Below are 18,552 nucleotides of genomic sequence, written 5' to 3' on the forward strand. Positions count from 1 at the left end.
GGGGTCTGGGGTCCCGCGGCGCCGCGCGGTGACCTGTCCGGGACTCACCTGCGGGTGCGGCCGGGGCTGCGGACCGTGCGGCGTGCGGGCGCGCGGGGGTCTCGGCGCAGGCTCGGGGCTGGCGCGGGGGCCGCGGCTCCGCTCGGGGGCGGCGCGGCTCGGCCGGACCCATTCACGGCGCGGCGGGAAACCGCCCAGCCCCGCCGTATTCCTCCGAGTAGGGCCGCAGCCCTGGGGACGCGCCGCGCCAGGACCCGGCGGCGTCGCAGCTGCGCCGGGTCGGAGGAGGGGGACCCTGCGCCCCGAGCCCCCGCCTCGGCACGGCTGAGCGGGGCCGGAGACCTCCCCGCTGGGGTCGGCGAGGAACCCTGCTGCGGCCCCGCCGCGTCCCGCAGGCGGGTCCCTCCGCCACCCCAGTCCGCAGTCGGGGCCACACAGCTCAGATGCGTGGTCGCTGCCCAGTGGCGTCCTCCCTGCCCAGCCGCGAGGGGCGGCTGCCTCGTTTCATGCACGAGCCTTTATTGAGCACCTACTGGGTGCTGGACAGTGACCCGGCAGGGAGAAGGCACCAGCCACGCCACTCACCGATGGAGGGACCCGGCAGGCGCAGAGCCAGACCCCTCCTGCAGCTGCCGGTGGGACCTGCCTGCCCCGGCCTTCACTGCCTCCTCTATCCTCGCCCCCCCAGCCTCAGTTTCCTCTTCTGGAGCCCGAGGCCCACCACTTCCCCATCCAGTCCCAGTTTGTGAGAAGCCAGCCAGATAACGTGTCGCCAGGACCCACCCGGAGTCGGCGGACGCCTGGAGCCTTATTATGTTATTGATTGTCCAGGAGCCTCCCAGCCTCCCAGTTTCCGGAAATGTCTCACTGTGGCCCAAGCTGGGCTGGGGGCTGCGCTGGTACAACAGCAACCAGGGGAGAGGGGGGTGCCAGAAAGAGACCTCAAGCCTCCAACACGTCCATGCACCCCTGGAGCATGGTGGGGCTAGAGTCCTATCGTCCAGATGGGGAAAGGGGGGGGCACAGAGGGGCCATGACACCCCCACAAGGCAATCTCAGCTGCGTTCTCCCAGCAAACATCGGTGAGCCCCACTCTGTGCCGAGGGCAGTCATGACACGGCCCCACAGTCTGACAGGCGAGGCAGACTGCAGGAAACGTGTCACCCCATCACCGCTTCCAGGAAGCCTGGGCCGCAGCATCACAGCCCAGCAGGCCCCGGAGCCCCAACTTCAGCTGTCAGGAAGAGCAGCCTCCAGCAGCTACTCAGCAGAAGTTCCTGTCCCCACGGGGCCCAGAGCCGCACGGAGGAAGGGTCATGGAGGGCTCTGTGCTAAACGATGCGGGACACTAATCTGGAGCTGCTGGATCCAGTCCAAATCCTGCTGTGTGACTTCAGACAAGCGTTCACACCTCTCTGTGACTCTGTCTCTTTGGTGGTCCGGGAGCATAAACAGTATTTCACAGGTAACTCTTTGCAAAGAGCCTAGAGCAGGCCCTGGAATCCACGAGGTAGGCATTGATTATTGTTCTCTTGCAGACACTTCTGCAGGTGAGGGGGTCTCAGCCAGGGGAGGCACTTGCCCAGGCCACAAAGTGAACCCCAGAACCCTGATCCTACCACAGTCTAGCTCAACCGGAAACCCCACCCCTGTCCCTGCACCCCCTCACATTTGAGATCTGGGGAAACTGAGGCCCAGAGGGAAAAGCGTACCTGAGGACGGGTCCCAACACCTGCCCTGTGGGCTGCAGACCCTCCCTGGCAAGCGATGGCAAAGAGGCCCAGCCGTTCCAGCTGGTTAGCTCTGCACCATCCACCGGTGAACGGGAGCCTCTCCCGGTAACAAAATCTTCAGCCGTTCTCTGTAGCAGTTCTGGTGGCAGGTGGGCAGGTGTGGCAAGCCCCCAGGGCTGCCCCCCACAACCAAGCTGCAGCCTTCCTGGAGTCAGAGACAAGCCGGGGAGGGGGGCCTGTGTGGTATCAACCCACCCTGAGTCACAGCACCCCGTGCTGGGTGGCTTCGGTCCTCAATCCCCTGCAGGCGGGAGGGTCTAGGAATGGGGGGTGCTTTCCAGGACCCAGGCCCCCAGCAAGACAGGCTTGGAGGGAGTGCAGGGAGGTGACTTGAGAAGGCCACCGTGTATCCGTGCAACACTGGTCTGGCGACTGAACCTGCGAGCCTCAGGAGGAGAGAAAGGTAATAAAAATGATCGAATAGCAGTCCTGTCTGCAAGCCACTAGGAGGGACCCAGGCCTGGTGTGTGCAACAAAGGTTAACCCAACAGGAGGATCCTTGGGGGATCATCACCTCTGATTTCCAGAAAAGGAAACTGAGGCACAGGGAGGCACTCCTGGCCCACTTCACATCAAGTCTTTCTGCCTCCTTGTGCGGGGAGATCGAGAGCGACTCAGGGAGGGAAGAGACTTGTCCAGGTTACACAGCAAATTCAGAATCCAAATCCGAACCCAGGACTCTCCTGCTTCCCACCTCGAGGTGCCCTGAGCACAAGGATGGGAAAGGGAGTGTGTGCTGATTGAGCAGTTGTTGGTAGGAAGTGGCGGGAGACAAGTGCAGGGACCCGGCTCCCAGCTCCCTAGCTCCCATCACCACTGGGGCACCCCAGGCCCTCCCGGCTCAGGGAGCAGGACGGGGAGAGGATGGGGTTCAAATCCCGGCTCTGCACCTCCCGGCAGTGTGCTCTTGGGCACAGCGGTGTGCGTCCCCCCTCTCTGAGCCTGCTCCTTTGTGCAGAGGGGAGATTCGAGCACTCTGAGGTCATGCCGTTCTTAGCCCACATCCCAGCAGGATGTCAGATAGAGACATCCAAGAGGATGGGGTGGGGGACCACAGGGACCCAGGGCTATGAAAGAGTGAATGAGTGAATGAATGGAGCACATTTAGACCCCCTCTGGCCCACACATCTCTGGAATCTGACACTATACAACGTTCCCCTGGTCCAGACCCCTGTCTCCTTCCAGCCTTCCTCCCAGTCCTATGCTGTCCACACTGGCCAGCTGTGCATCCCCTGAATGTGCTGGGCTCCACATGCCACAGGGCCTTTGCACGGGTCCTCCCCTCTTCCCAGACTCCACCGTCTTCACCTGGGGCTCTCCCATGCATCCTCCCATCACAGGCACTGTGTCATTGCCACAAAGAAACCCTCCCGGATTTCCTGGGATCTCTAAGCTGCAGAACTCTCTCCTGTTCATAGTTGTCATTATACATTTCATGATGGTTTGCTGATTAATGTCACTCGACTGTTAACTCCATAAGGGCAGGTCTGTCTTGGTCACGGTTGCACCCCTGTTGTCCACCAGAGGCCCTGGCAGATAGGAGGTGTTGGATGCAGGCGTGTCAGAGGATGTTAGAGGGAGTAGACAGATGGATGGGTGGGTAGATGAATAAATGAATAGGTGGGTGGGTGGGTGGACCAATGGGTTAATGATGGGTGGGTGACGGGTAGGTGGGTTGCTGGTTCTCAGACTCCGTGTCTCTGAAATAACTGACATGGCACTAAAGTCCCCTCTGGCTTTACCTTCTGAGGGCTTCTCTCCTAGTTAAGGGCAGACCAGAGTGGCTCTAACTCCCCAGCCCTTCCAGACACATCCCCTCAGGGCAAAGGGAGGGCCGCTGACTGCAGAGAAAGCACAGCCCTCTCCAGGGATCCAGGCCTTGGGCAACCTCTGTCTTCAGCCCTAGGCAGTGTGGCCAGGCAGGTACATGGCGAGGGTGGGGGCCTCTTTGAAAGACATGCCACGACAGTTGTGGGCGGAGTTAGAGGAGGGTCCTGGGGGGAAGTGGGGGGTCTCTCTGGGAGGCAGAGGCTCAGAAATAACACCAGGGAAGGTAAAGGATAGAAGCTGGGGTGCTTGAGAACGAATCTGGGCATCGAAGAGGCGTAGGGGCACGGAGGAGAACATCTCAAGAAAGGGTGGAGACGTTGGGACACCTGAGAAGTCAGGCCTATTTAGGGGAAGCTGGGAGCATCTTGGAGAAGGAAATAAGGAGCTTTTGCCAAGTATGTTGTAGTATCTTGAAAGACAGACGTTGTAGCGTTTGGCAGATACACTAGGGTGTCTCCAAAGAGAAGTTGGGTGTATTTAATAGACAAGTTGACATGTGCTTTATCTTGGGATACAACTAGGGGCACCTGAGAGGGATACTGGGGGCTGTGGGAGGGGGGGATCGCCCCACACGCTGCCCCCGCCCCCACCCCCTCCCTCCTCCAGGGAGGCCAAGCCCAGGTCCCTCTGAACTTCCCCCACAGCCTCCCAGCGGGGAGACCATCGTCCCCACGAGGGCCCCTGAATGCGCAGGTGGGCTCGTGTGCCTTGTGGTCATTCCCAGGTTTAATTACAAACAGATTCAATGCCCGGTCCGGGTCAGCAGCCAGGAGGGCGGGGGAAGCCAGCAGGCACAGCCAGGCCCGTACCGGGGTGGGGTGGGGGCTCACAATTGCCTCCCCCAACCGAGCAGTTCCCTTGGAGGGGGCTGGGTGCCCTCCCTCATCCCAGGTGAGCCCCAACACTGCCCCGGTCCAATGTCAGCTTGTTCCCCAGCCTGAGAGCCCCAAAGCACCTTAATTCTCCCCCTCAAAAAAGACAACTGTGCACACGATTTCTCAGGTGGGAAAACTGAGCCCTGCCGGGATAGGAACCCATCACCACACGGGGAACTGGGGACCGTCACTCTCCAGGGACAGATACTGAAGTCCGGCCCGGGAGGGACCTGAAGGCCACAGCTCCTACACACAGGGCTGCTTTTTGAAATACTTCTTGAAAGGCGAGAAGAGGTTCTGTCTTTGGTACGTGCACCCTCACTCCAGGCAGAGGGTGGGGGCGGGCGGGGGCTCCGGCAGGAGAAGGGGTCCCCGGGCCTTGGTGGCCCTGCCCAGCCCGGGCCAGCTCATGGAAGGAAGATCCCAGAGGCTCATGCGGAGGAAGGAGAGACAGCGGCGGTTCTGGCCTGACCAGGGTCCGAAAGAGACTGGCTGAGAGCCCGTAAGGCCATGACGGGGGTGTAGGGAGGCAGGAGCCAGGGGCTGAGAGATGTCACCTGTGGGCAGAAAGGGAAGGAAAGTCACAGGCCATCGAGAAGGCAACCGGGAGACCAGGGCCCAAGTACAGTCGTCCACCTCTCTGCCTCGTCTGATCAAAAGGAGCTTTTATCTCCAAGAGCTTCAAACCTCCATTACAGGGCAGCAAAGAGACCCAGCAAGGGGCCCCTCAGGTGGAGCAGCTGGTGGGGTCTCTGTCCAGTCCCCCACATCCTTGCTGTGTGCCCTAGAGCAGTGCCTTAACCTCTCTGGGCTACGCAGTGAAAGCAGCCTGCTAACCCAGTGCCCATCTCAGAAATGTGCGCCTCCTGTTCCTGGGATGGACCAACTGCGTGCGAGCAGGTACTGTGACCACCATCGGTGTCGCCTCCTGGATCACAGCCCCCATTAGGGATGGGAAGGAAGCAGGAACCTCGGGCACATAGGAACACCCAGACCCACTGCCTCGCAGGTCATTTGGGGTGTGTGGTAGGACCACCCACTCCCCATCTCTGAAACCGAGAAGCCCCTCTCTGCCTGCAACCCGCTGCCTGGCTGGGGGCAGGGAGGAGACCGGCCGCGGGGGGAGGGCCGTGCCCAGGAAAGAGGAGGCAGGAAGGAGACCGTTGTCATGGGAACAGGAGCTGGGCATGGGGAAATTCCACAGCCCCCTCCCCCCGCAGGGCCCTCCGTCCTCAAGCCCCATCTCTCCCTCCTCCCAATGCTCTGTCCCCCCACACCCGCCACCAGCCCCACGGCCGCAGCCTCTGCTGCCTGGCCCCCACCTCGACCAGAGCCCCCTCTCTCACTAGGGAGGCCCTGGAATCCCCCAGCCCTGCCTGTTCCTCTCCCACCGACCTGGTCCACACCCCACCCTGCCGCCTCTTCTGGGAAGAAAGCCTGACGGTCCAGCACCCAGCAGGGGTGATTTTTATCACCAGTTAATTACAAAGTTACCATAACAGCTCAGCAGTTCACTCCTAGGTATAGACCCACCCAAGGGCAATGAAAACACACGTCCACACAAAAACCTGTGCACGAGTTCACAGCGGCACTATTCACAGTAGCCAAAAGGTGGAAACAGCCCAAGTGTCCACGCACAGATGAACGGACAGACACGGCGCGGTCCATCCACACAGTGGAGCCTCACTCAGCCGTGAACAGGAACCAGGCTCTGACACACGCTGCCACGTGGATGGACCTTGAACACGTCACACTCAGTGACAGATGCCAGACACACAAGGCCACACAGTGTGTGACTCCATTTACACGAAATGTCCAGAACAGGCCGATCCACAGAGACAGAAAGCGGATTCATGGCTGCCGGGGGCTGGGGGGAGGGGGTGGGATGACTGCTGATGGGCACGGGGCTTCCTTTTGGGGGATGCAATGTTCTGTAACCAGACTTTGGCGATGGCTGCACAACTCTGTGAAAATTCTAAAAAGCACTGAGTCGTACACTCTGTATGGGTGAACTATATGGTATGGGAATTATATCTTAATTTTTAAAAATGAGGAAACACCTCACGAATGGGCAGATGCCGGGCGCCCACCACAGCTCCCACACACCTGGCTCAGGGCTCCCGTGTGACCACACCACGCAGGTGCAGCTCGCTCTCAGCGGCCACGATGGGCTGCCCGTTCTGCAGGTGGTAGTCGATCAGGTGGCTGATGCTCTCAAATAGCACGTCCTTCGTCCGCACCTGTGCAACCAGAGACCTCAGCGTCAGCACCACGGGGAGCTCGCCCAGACCTGCTGAAATGCAGATGCTTTTCACGAGCCCTGCGTATGATTCTGATGAGGACGCCAGGATTTCAGCCACAGAATCAGCCTCAGAATTCCAGAACCAGGGATGGACACATGCTCCAAAACTAGCAGGATTCTGGGGCCACACTTCTAATGACTGGTGTCCTTATAAGAAGAGGAAAGTTTAGACCCAGAGACACACGGGAGATAGCTGTGTGAAGACAGAGGCAGAGATCAAGGGGATGTGTCTACGAGCCAAGGAGCGCCGAGGACTGCCGGCAACACCAGAAGTTGGAGAGAGGCCTGGGACGGATTCTCCCTCAGAGCCTCTAGAAGGAACCAGCCTTGCTCACACCTTGGTTTTGGACCCCTGGACTCCAGAACTGTGAAAGAATAAATTTCTGTTGTTTTGAGCCATTTCGCTTATGGTCATTTGGTGCAGCAGCATGGCTCTGGGAGTCTGCATTTGAACCAAGTATTGGTGGATGTTCTGAAACTTCCCCAGTGTAGGACTCGCCTATCTAATGGCAGGACCCACTTAATGAAGAGGGAATCCGGCCTGGGAAGAACTGGCCTATGACACGCCAGGCCAGGGTTAGGCAGTGTGCAAGGACCTGAAGAGCAGGCACCCGGAGCTGGGCCGGGGTGCCCAGCCCCCTGCTCCTGAGTGGGCCCAGTACAGAGACAAGGGTCACACACACGCACTGGGAGCTGTTCTGAGGATTCAGCCGGACAGCAGAAAAGCACTTTGTAAATGCAGAAGGTGCCTAACTCCTCCCCGCCAATGCACACACACCTTCTTACCTGGAAAATAAGCTGTAAAGCCTAAGGCCCTCGGACACTCAAAGATGCCGCAGAAACCCCAAAACTCCTTTTAAATTGGAAAAATGCTTTGTAAACACTAAAATACGTTAGACACTGAAAACGCCACATTATCACTCAAAGACACCCGTGTGAGATGCGTTCGTGAGGATCACTGCAGGAAGAAAGCACATCCCACAGTGGACAGAATACAGCACTTTGTAAACCCTGAAAGGCCTCGATGCTGGAAAAGGTTTGTAAGTCCCCAGATGCTTTATAGACTGGGAAATCCTTTGTAAGCCCTAAAATTCTTTTTACACTGGAAAACACTTTGTAATTTTACAGCAGCTCCTAAAGGAGAACAGAGTCGTAAACGCAAAGGGCTCAGTGATCTAGAAAGTGCTTCACAAACCCTGAAGGCTTCAGCCCTCCCGCCCGTGCCCACCTTACCACGCCCTCGGGGTCCACCAGCAGCAGGTGCTTGGGCTGCCCGGCGTGCATGCCCGTGAGGACGTACTGCCCGGGGTTGGTGACACTGTCCCGCACGAGGAAGTCCCCATCAGCACGGAGGAGTCTCTCTGCCGCCCGCCGGCTCATCCGGCCGTGGTACCAGGGCTCCTGTCGCAGCTGCTCCTCCGTGGGGGCAATGGGCGCCCGGCGGGTGGGAGGGCTGGGCCACTGGTCCTCCAAGGGAAGGGGGACTGTTGTCCCTCCTGAGGCTACCGAGCACTCATGCAACTTGAGGGCATCCTCGAAGGGTCCTGCAGGCAGAGAACGGGAGTGTGGGGGAGGCGGGTGGCTGGGCAGTTGCTTCCCACTGGGACAAGAGCCTGGCAGGAAGAGAGGAACCCTGGGCTGGATGTGACCTGTTCAACCAACACTGACTGAGCCCCGACTGCACATCAGAACTTGCACTGAGCTCAGCCAGAGTGTACTCTGTGTGCTCGCCGTGTGCTTGCTGTGTGCTCGCTGTGTGTGTGCATGCCGTGTGCTCGCTGCGTGCTCACCATGTGCTTGCTGTGTGCACACCGTGTGCTTGCCATGTGCACACTGTGTGCTCGCCGTGTACATGCCGCGTGCTCGCTGCATGTGCGCCAACTGGTCCCTCCGTGCTGGCAGGCCCTTCTTCCTCCCCGACGCTGAGGCCCACCCACCTCCAGCCCCAGCAACAGGTAACCAGGTGTGGCCAATCAGCATACTCATCTCACCCTCCCAGCCAGGGATTGGCTCAGGGGTGAGCACATGACCCCAGCTAGGCCAATCAGAGGCAACCCTGGGATTTTTTATGGAGGACTGGCAAGAAGCAACTTTCTCTATTGGGGCTGCTCAGCTGGGGCTGCTGGGCCATCTGGTCACCCGGGAGGGACAGCCTGCCCCCCACACCCCTCCTTTCCTATCTGAGCACTGCTATGAGGAGCCGAGGGGCCTAAGCTCTTATCCAGTGCCTGGTACACAGTAGTGCTCTGTAGGTACTAGCTCACGTACGTTCACGAGAAGGAATCGTATCGTCAGGTGCAGAGGGATGGGGTCTCTGCAAACCTCGTCAAGAAAGTTCCAGGAGCTTGGGAGGCCCTTGGGAACCTCCTACTGGGGAGGTGTCCTGAGGGCTGGGATGACCCTGCCTGGGCCAGCACGGAGCCAATGCCGTGTGTTCAGGGAAGAAGATGGGACTGATGTGGGAGATAAAGAGGATTTTGGACACTTCAGGCAAAGAAGGACAAGCCTCCTCCATCAGACTGGGCCCTCCCTCAGGCTGGGGCATCCCGTAAGGAAGGAAGGAATGGGCTCCACCATCAGATCAGTCACTGTACCAAAGTGTGGACTAAGCCTCCCTCATCAGACTGGACGCCCCTCCAGCAGCAAACTGTGTCTCCCCCAGCAGGCTGAGATCCCTGCAGGAAGGAGTTTGGGCCTCTCTCCTCAGACCATTGAGTCACATGAGAAGCTTAAATTCCCTCATCAGACTGGGGAGCCCCGGAGGTAGGCAGCTAGGCCGCCCCCAACAGACTAAGCTGTCTTTTGACGCAGGCTTCAGGGCACCCCCGCAGACTAAGCAGTCCTACCGAGAAAAGACTAAGCCTCCTCTCTCAAGTCATGAGATCCCAGGGGTTCCCCTGTCAACTGGAGAGTCCCACAGAAGACGGACCTCAGCCTCCCCCGTCATACTAGCCATTCTCTCAAGGAATGGATGAGGTGTCCCCACTGGACTAGGGTGTTCAGTAGGGAGGGCTCCCCCAGCATACTGGGAGTTCCATAGGAAAGAGGTCGGTCTCAGCCTCGCACCTCAGGCAAGTACTGCAGGACAAAGCTGGGCCTCCCCCATCAGACCACAGACCTGCCCGGGGAAGGCGTCCCCCTCAGTCCGCCTGCTCCCACATACGCATGTCAAACAGGTCCTTCTTGGGGCTGTCCTCCGGCTTCAGGGCCACCGCGTCCTCAGGCTCCAGGGCATCCAGACCCTGGGTGTTGACGTACAGGTGCTCCTCGTAGTCCTGGGGGCCCCGGGCATCTGCCTGCACATAGCCGTCCCCTGGCGGAGCTGAGGAGGGCAGGGAGTGGGTGGTAGGGTTAGCAGAGGCAGCCCAGATGAGGGACTCCCCCAGACAAGGCCCTGCACACAGAGGACAGGGTCCTGCTACGAGCCCCACCCACACATCATCACGACGTCCTCCATCACCAGTGAAAAGTCGCGTAAATGCCCTCAGCAGGGCCACAGTGAATACAGCATGCGGGGCGGGGGTGCTGTGGGCCACCGTCCACCAGGAAAGAGAGTGGCCCAGGGACAGAGCTTCCCGGTTTTCGAAAGAGGCCAGAATGCCCCATGTTTATGTTAAATCTTCACACTTAAAAAATAATAACAATAGCTTTGCTCTCCCTATAATTAAGTTATCAACATGATCCATAGTTAGGTCATCTGTTCTGTCTCTGTTCTATTTTAGGGTTTGCTTTCTTTTTTTTTTTTTAATTTTATTTTTGAATGTGTAAATCATCGACATGGTTCAAAAGCCACAGCTGCATTACAGGGTGTTCTTGGAGGAGTCTCTCTCAATCCACTCAATGCCCCTTCTGGATTCTGCTGGGTCCTGACCAATTTGTCCCTGCCCTGCGGTGGGTGGCGGGATGCCTGTGACCCCTTGGCATGTTATAGACTGTTATATTTTTGCCAGCCTGATAGGTGAGAAATAGCATCCTGGGTAATTCAATGGCTATTTCTATTGCTTGGCGCAAGGTTGAGAGTCTTTTCCTAGGTTCAAAGGGCATTCATGTGTCTTTTTTCTCAGAACTCAATCCTTGACAGGGAAGTCATGATTCTTTTAATAACTGTGTGGCCAAATTCTGCCCGAGGGCCTGCAGTTAGCGATCTCTGCTTTATGCCGATTATTTCATCAGCCCTCAGACATACCCGGGCTCACATCCCAGCTCCACCCTCTGTGAACATGGACAAGTTAATTTTCCTCTCTGTGCTTCAGTCTCCTCCTCTATAAGATGGGGAGAGTGAAAGCTTCTTCATAAAACAGGGGTGAGAACTAAAACCTTAGAACAGTATCTGGCAAAAGTTGTGATTCAATAGAAATGCTATCACTGCACCAGCCCTGGGTGGTTAATGAGGGGCAGAGGCGTCTCAGCCCAGCCTTCCCAGGCTGCCGAGAGGGGTACAGATTCTCCCCTGCTCAATGGTCAGGGCTAGGTGAGAGGAGAGAGGCCTGGGTTGCAGGAGTCCAGGGTGGAAGAGAGGACAGAGCATGGGGCAGATGGCTGGTGGGATTCCTGGGCATTGGATCCGGGGCACTGATGTATTGGTAAGAGTTCTTGGCCAGAGAACTGGGAAGGGCTTGACAAGAAGTGATAACAGCATGCACAAAAGCACAGAGGCAGGAGACACTGCTGAGCCCTGAGGTGGGGACTGAGCAGCCAATGTCCCAGAGAAAAAGGAGACCAGGGCCCAAATTCAGGTTGGCACCTATGGGCACTAGATGATACAGGTCTTCTTTAACAATAGGCGCTGGGAAACGAGTGTTCTGATGCTTGGCAGTGAAATGCCCAGATTATTTGGGAAGATCTAAAAAAAGCTCAACACAGATATTAGCGAAATTGTGAAATATCAGGCGGCTGCAGGCAGAACTGGTGGGTAAACCAACCGGCACGGCCACTTCGGAGAGTGGATCAGCGGCCCCTGGTAACGGGATTCACGTCCATACACCACACCTCAGCAATTCCACAGCACGAGGAGCATCTATGCTGTATCAGAGAGAGCTGGAAAGACCCCCAGTGCCCACCAGCAGGAGACCCCACAGGCGGGCAGACAGCAGGATGGGGAACGGCACATAGCTGTTCAAAAGATGGTGCTGGCATAGCAAGAAGCCAAGGTACCCACGGGACAAAGACAGCACCAGAAGGGTGTCCACAGCACGTTGCCGCGCGTGTAATGATTTATTTGTGCCCTATTTGCAAAACATCTGAAAGGAGGCACAGAAGTGCCCAGAGGGATGTGCCCCAGCGTGGGATTTTAGCCTCCTCTGTCATTTTTCATCTTGTATATCAGGACACAGGAATGTGCGTGGACTGAACACAGGACCGTTTTGTCAAAACCAAAGCTCGCAGTTCCTGGTGGGGTGTCTGTGGAGAGGGCAATGACGGGGTTTCCACCCAAGTGCCACAAGCAGCTGCTCCGCTGGGGGTGTGATATCCGAGGCCGGTGGACATTTGAGGTCACTCGTCGCACCACTGTTATTTCTAGCAAACACGTGGGATCCACCCACATGCCCAGGAGTAGGTGGCAGGTGAATCAGTGATGCCCCTGCATACGACGGGGCACTGCGCAGTGGTGCAAACACTGCAGAAGGCTGGCGGGCACGATGTGGAAGGACCTAGGATGAAGGTCGCATGGAAAAGGCGAGGTGGAGCACGTGTGTATACACGCCACCCTCTGAAAGAACGGAGGAAGGAACACATAGTTTAACTGCCTTGAATATCCGTGGAAAATTCCAGGAAAATAGCCAGAAGCCCCCAACTGCTAGTGGTCGTTGCTTAGTCCGGAAGGTAGTTGAAGTAGACACAGGAAGAACTTTAGAGAAATTCTCACCAGATACCTTGTTATACTTCTTGGGGTCTGAACCATGTGATTGCAGTATCTGTCCCCCCAAAATGCAACAAAACTTGTCTGTCCAGGAAAAGAAGAAACTGATTATTTGAATCTCAAGAACAGCCTTGTAGCTGACGTGAAATAACACGGAAGGGAAAGTCTGAGAAGGGGGCAGTGGGGGTGGGGCTGGGGGGCCCCTGACATCCTCGTGGGGAGGGGCTGGCCCCCCTGGGGCCCTGAGCCCATCCTACCCGTACCAGAGGGCCCCAGGTCCCACTGCAGGCCACGGGCGTCTCTTCGAGCGGGAGATGCACCCTGAAAAAGAGCAGTGCAGGGTCCCCTTAGTGTGTGCAAGCCCCTCTTCCCGGCCCAGCACCCCCAGTCTCCCCACCCAGCCCCGCCGAGTGACTGCAGACTTAAGGAGGGTGGGAAGGGCCGCTCTAAACCTCTCCCCGGCTCCCTTGCCCACCTCTGCTGCAGCCTCACCGGCCCTCTCTCCTGCCACCTGGCACGCTCTGTCCCCTCTCCTGGATGCCCTTCCCTACACTGCTGTCCTGGCATCTCCCATTGACCCATCAAGGCCCAGCCCAAACGCTGCTTCCTGGCCTCCCCACAAAGCCAGTGTCCCTGCTGTACGTTCTCGTCCCAGCCATGATTAAGTCATTGCCGTATGCATTTACTAAGCGTCGGCGGGTGGGACTCGTGTCTGCAATGCTGTGCTGCTGCCTAATGTGTCCAGGACGGCCTGGCAGATACACGGCGCCCACGTGGGCGTCTTTGTGAATGGACGGATGGGTGAATGAAGGGTGGGGGAGGCAGGAGACCCTCCTCTAGGATCGGGGAGAACAGGAGCAGAAGGAGAAGTTGAGATAAGGTCCAAAGACTGGGCAGCTGGGGACGTCCCTGCCCCCGTCCCAACCCCACAACAAGGGCTGACCTGGCCGAGGGCTCCGAGGGCGCAGGGCTGAGTCAGGGCCAGCCTGGAGTCCACCAGCCCGCCCAGGGGTGGCTCCTTCCCCGGAATGCTGTTGTAGTAACCGTGTTCTGAGGCCTTGTCATCGTCGCCCCAGGCTGACTCCTCCTGCCCGGTCAGCCTGAGGGACAGAGAGCGAGGCTGTCCCACAGGGAGGGGCCCCAGCACACGGCGGGGCGGGGGGCAGTTAGAGCCTGGGGCTCCGCGGGGGCGCCGAGGCCTCGTGGCTCGAGCTTCTGGAGACAGAAGGCTTGAGTTCGAATCCCGGCCCCACCTATCAGCCGAGCCTTCCCACCGGGAGACGCCGGTTGAGCAACTAACTGGGCCCTTTCCTCATCCGTGAAACGCGACATTGCGCATTTCCCAGCGTTTTTGCACACATTAATGGCAGGTCCCGGTGACACTGGCCTGTGCTCTGTTCTGCCCACCTCTAGCCCCCCCAGGCAGCTGAGGGCCGGCGCCCGGTTTGTCCCCAGAACCGGATGTCATGGGGCTAGCCCTCAGCTTTAAAACACCCTCACTCTCTGCTCCGAGGTTGTGCTTGTGACAGTTCATCCTCCAGGGGCCGGCAGGTGTGGTTCCCGAGAGCACAGAGGGGAAGCGGCCTGCCTGCCCCTCAGTCGGGAGGGGACAAGCAAATCACAGTTAACAGACATTTAAAAAGCCTGCTCCTCTTTTTCTAGAGCTGGAAACATCCAGCCCACCGCCTGTACTTGTTTGTCCTCCCCACACGCCAAGAACGGTTTTTACGCTTTTAAATCGTAACCCTCGAACGGCTGAGAAAACATCCAAAGAAGAATACTTTGCGACGTGTGAAAGTTATATGAAATTCTAATTTCAGTGTCTACGAATAAAGTTTTATTGGCACCCAGCTGCAGGCACCCATTTACGCATGCTATGCGCAGAGACAGAAATCAACCGGCACTTTGCAAGAGCATCTGCTGTCCCCGGTCTGGAATAGTGATATTAGTAAGAACGGCACCCACTGACAGCCCCGGGCACCGACCAGGCCCCTCTGTCGTCACCTAACCCTGGGAGGTGGGAGCTGTTTTTATCCCAGTTTTATAGAGGAGGAAACGGGGATCCTTCCAGTTCAGTGACGTTCTCAGGGACCCAGATTCAGAGCCAGGTGTGCAGGCAGCGAGCACGGGGCTCTGCATGGGCAGGCAGCGGGCAGAGGTGGCCTTGGTGTGTCTCCTGGGAGATGGGGAGGACCAGGTCTGCTTACCTTTCTGGGGGCACCACCACCTTGGGAGGGCTGTGCAGATACTGTTTGAAGCGCAGCTCGAAGGCTTGGCCCACGGTGCTGATGACGCTCTGGGCGAGGCCCTCGCAGCACTCCAGGATGTGGCAGGCTAGGGAGTGGGGTTTGTTATGCTTCGTCCCCTGGTACAGCCGGCTGAGGTCCCTCCAGCCACAGGGCCCCACCAGGCCTCACCCTGGGGCCTCACCTCTCTGGTTGATGGGGTCCTTTGCGACATAGGCCACATAATCCGTCATGTCCTGGAAAGAGGGGAAGTGGGAGATGTCAGTGGGACCCCCAGCAATGCAGAGGGATGGGGGCCAAGGGTGTGGGCATGGGGTGCTTTAGGTGGGGCCTGGGGACGGCCAGAGGGTCATGAGGCTGGAGAGGACAGCTGGGGGGCACCCCTCCCCCAGTCCCCAGCCTTACCGTGTCGCCGCCAGACGCAAAGGAGATGGATTGCATGTGGTGGTTGGCAATGATCTGCAGCCGGCAGGGAGGCATGAGCGGTCACCAGGGCCCCGCTTCGAGGGCAGGGGAACCCTGTGGCTCTGGCCCAGAGGCTGGACCAGTGCCACAGGGAAGGGACTGGGAGGGATGTGGGAATGGAGATGTCCCCTGGGCTGGTGCCCGTGGCAGCCAGGTCCTGGGTCAATCCAGACAACCCACAGTCCTGCTGGGATGTGGATGCCCAGCAAGGACAGGACTCAGGGCCTGAGGAGTATGCGGGCTCCACCCAGGATCACACAGACACGTGCATGAGAGGACACCCAGAGGCTCACATGCACACATCAACATGCCCCAGCACACACACATCTGCACCCCCCCCAACACACACACAGACACCTCAAGAGGCCACGGAGGGGACACACGTTATGATCCTGACCCACCCTCCATGTGCCAGTGCACCTGTGTGCTCATCTGCATGCTCATTTGCATGGCCCCACCTTCTTGGCTGCCGTCACTCAAGTCCCTCCATGGGTCCTGCACCAGGAGCCCCCCACCAGCCTAGCCATGTATCGTCCCCAGAGAAGGTCCACTCCTCAGCCCCCCCAGGGACCCTCGAGGCTTTCCCCTTGCCAGACTCCTGCCCAGAGAGGAGGACCCTCTTGAATGATCCTGTCTGTGATATTGGGGTGGCCACGGCCTCGTCTGCAGGGCTGATGTGGAGATGGAACCTGCATGGACATGTGGCCCCCAGCCTGCCCCAGAGCCTGGCAGCCTCTCCCACCTGTGCCCCCACCAGACCCGCCCCAGAGCCCAGTGGCCCCTCCTGCCCCCGCTCCCACCAGCCTCAGCCACCCTCTGTCAGATGTCACCTCGCTACCTAAAAGGGCCCAGATCCCTGCTCTCTGGGTAACCCCACACTCCTCTCTTCAGTCCTTGCTACCGTCTCCAGCTTCCTCTCCCGGTGCTCTTACCACCAGATCTCTACCCCTTTCCTCAACTCCTCACTCAGCTCCAGCATCACCACCTCTGAGAAGCCCTCCAGGATGCCGCCTCCAGACCATGGCGCCCTCAGAGTCCTCACAGCAGCCTTGCGGTCAGCAGAGCCTGTTCCACACCGTCCCATGGCCTGGGCTCCCAGCCTTCACTTGTGGGCAAGGCCCGAGCCCACCAACCTCCCAAGTTCCCGACGTTCCCATTCCTTACCAAGTGGACAGTGAGTGCCAGCTGGGGGCCAGGCATAGGCTTGAGCTGTCTTTTATAGAACCCCCAATGCCCAAAGTGCCAAATTCCACCCACCATAGGTGGCTCCTGTAATAGTTTGCCTATTGTCCCAATTTTTCACCCCTCTAGGGAGCCACACCCTTAAAATGTGACTTCACAGTCCCCTCAAACAGGAGGCAAGTACGCTTGCAAATAGAATGAGGTGGGAGACTCGTCGAGCCCAACCCAAGGCCGGGCGCTAAGCAGCCTGCATGAACAGGAGAGGCACGCGGGAGGGGTGGACCCACCAGCCAAGAGACGCCTCCAACCGCTGGCCCCCAGGGCCCACCCACAGACACACACACTGAACAGACACTTTCTGACACATTCTGCAACTTTCAGGCTGTTTCATTACGCAGCTCGTGCCTTGCTAGCTGATACAACTCCCAGAAAGCCAACCACCGGTTGGGTTGAAGTGAGAAATTTCAACATCCTGCGAGCACCCCGTCCACGTGGACGACCCTCCTGCAACTGGCCTCCTCCCCCCATCTGCTGCCCTGGGCTCTGCTTCCCCCACTCATCCAGCGGCTTCTGTCAGCAACCCGGCCACATCCAAAATTCTCCCGGCCTCCCTGTGAATCTGCAGCACAGCCTGTCAGTTGTGCCTCCTATGTTCATCCCACCTGGCCACCTTTCCCCACTCCAGGGCCACCATCAGTTCCCCACCAGGGCCACCTCTCCCAGGGCCACAGCACCAACCTGGCTCTGGTCCCCTGCTCCCACTGATGCCTCTCAATCCGTTTCAAAACAGAGATCAGAACACATCTCTTTGCAGCCTAAAACTTCCCAGGACCCTGTGCTCTCTGGATGAAGCCTCACTCCTCACCACGATCTGTGCTAACCTCTCCCACGGGGAGACACCTCCTCTGGGCAGCCAGACCTCCGGCTGAGATACCCTCCCCTCTCCTGCTCACCGCCTCCTGGGAGCCCTCCTTGATGCCCCTTCTGGGAGGACACAGTGCCCTCCATGGCCAGGACAGCCCCCACCTGACCCCACAGTGCTTCTCTGAATGTGTAATTACCCCTCATTTCTGCAATTAAAGCTTTGTGTTTGTTTCCATCAGAAGATCAGAAGCCAGGCTCCCTCCCCCTCGGCACTGTGGACACTTGGGCTGGATCTTTCTCTGTGATGGGGTGTCCTGGGCACTGCAGGTGCTGAGCACCGTCTCTGGCCCCCACCTGCTCCATGCCAGGGGCACGCCGTCCCGGAGCCCTGACGACTGTGGGGGTGGGATCGCCTAGGGGAGCCCCAGCAGGCAGGGGTGGGGGACCCCTCAGGACACATTTCTGGATAAATGCGTTTGTGCCGAGAGCCACGTGCTGCATGCAGCCCACACCCACCCTCCTGGCTGTGAATCAAAGACTCCGGGACCATCTCAAGGGCCACAGGGACCCCAGGAGGGGGCTTGGTGGGAGCTGAGGTGGAGCAGCACCCACCTGGCGAGTGGCGGGCACCGAGAGGTTGAGGCCATCGATGGAGATATTGATTGAGATGCTCATACCTGCAAAGCGCAGGTTGCTCCTGCCCAGGACGGAGGCCAGCGCCTTGTTGGGGGCCTGGGAGGGGGCACAGCATGGCAGGGCCTGCCTGGGGGGTGCATGGGCAGTGGGGGCTGGGGCCCTGGGGAGGGACGGCCTCAGGGGGGCTCCTGAGACGACCGCAGTGCCCCACCAGCCCCACTCAGGAGACCACGAGCCCCTCACCCACCTTCCTCTTCCAGGAGCCCCGGATGCCAGGCACAGCCTCGTGGAGTCGGTTGATGGCTTCCCTGCGGGGAAGGTGGGACACAGGGAGAGGGGGCTCAGAGGACATGGCAGGGAGGGGACAAGGAGGGGGCCAAGGAGAGGAGGGGGCTTAGAGAGAGTGGAGGACTCTGAAACAGGAGGTATCTCAGAGGGGATGGGAAGTGAGAGAGAGGAAGGGGCTCGGGCAGGGCATGGGGCCGTGGGGAGGCAGCAG

General features: G+C 58.8%; 1 protein-coding gene across 2 annotated transcripts in view; it reads right to left on the reverse strand.

Moving 5' to 3' along the window:
* Positions 1 to 6,609: 6,609 nt before the first annotated feature.
* Positions 6,610 to 18,552, reverse strand: part of SHC2 (SHC adaptor protein 2) — a 28,223-nt gene continuing 16,280 nt past the window's right edge. The window contains exons 3-12 of one of the 2 annotated variants that reach the window (XM_063112499.1): positions 18,301 to 18,361; positions 18,030 to 18,149; positions 15,312 to 15,365; positions 15,091 to 15,142; positions 14,868 to 14,994; positions 13,604 to 13,760; positions 12,918 to 12,981; positions 9,964 to 10,122; positions 8,034 to 8,344; positions 6,610 to 6,738 (exon numbers count right to left, since the gene is read on the reverse strand). In XM_063112499.1, the coding sequence (XP_062968569.1) occupies positions 6,610 to 6,738; positions 8,034 to 8,344; positions 9,964 to 10,122; positions 12,918 to 12,981; positions 13,604 to 13,760; positions 14,868 to 14,994; positions 15,091 to 15,142; positions 15,312 to 15,365; positions 18,030 to 18,149; positions 18,301 to 18,361 (1,234 nt within the window). The remainder of the gene's footprint in view (positions 6,739 to 8,033; positions 8,345 to 9,963; positions 10,123 to 12,917; positions 12,982 to 13,603; positions 13,761 to 14,867; positions 14,995 to 15,090; positions 15,143 to 15,311; positions 15,366 to 18,029; positions 18,150 to 18,300; positions 18,362 to 18,552) is intronic. The other variant, XM_063112500.1, reaches the window with a different exon arrangement.

The sequence above is a fragment of the Cynocephalus volans genome, chromosome 10 (assembly GCF_027409185.1).
Source record: "Cynocephalus volans isolate mCynVol1 chromosome 10, mCynVol1.pri, whole genome shotgun sequence".
Lineage (NCBI taxonomy): Eukaryota > Metazoa > Chordata > Mammalia > Dermoptera > Cynocephalidae > Cynocephalus > Cynocephalus volans.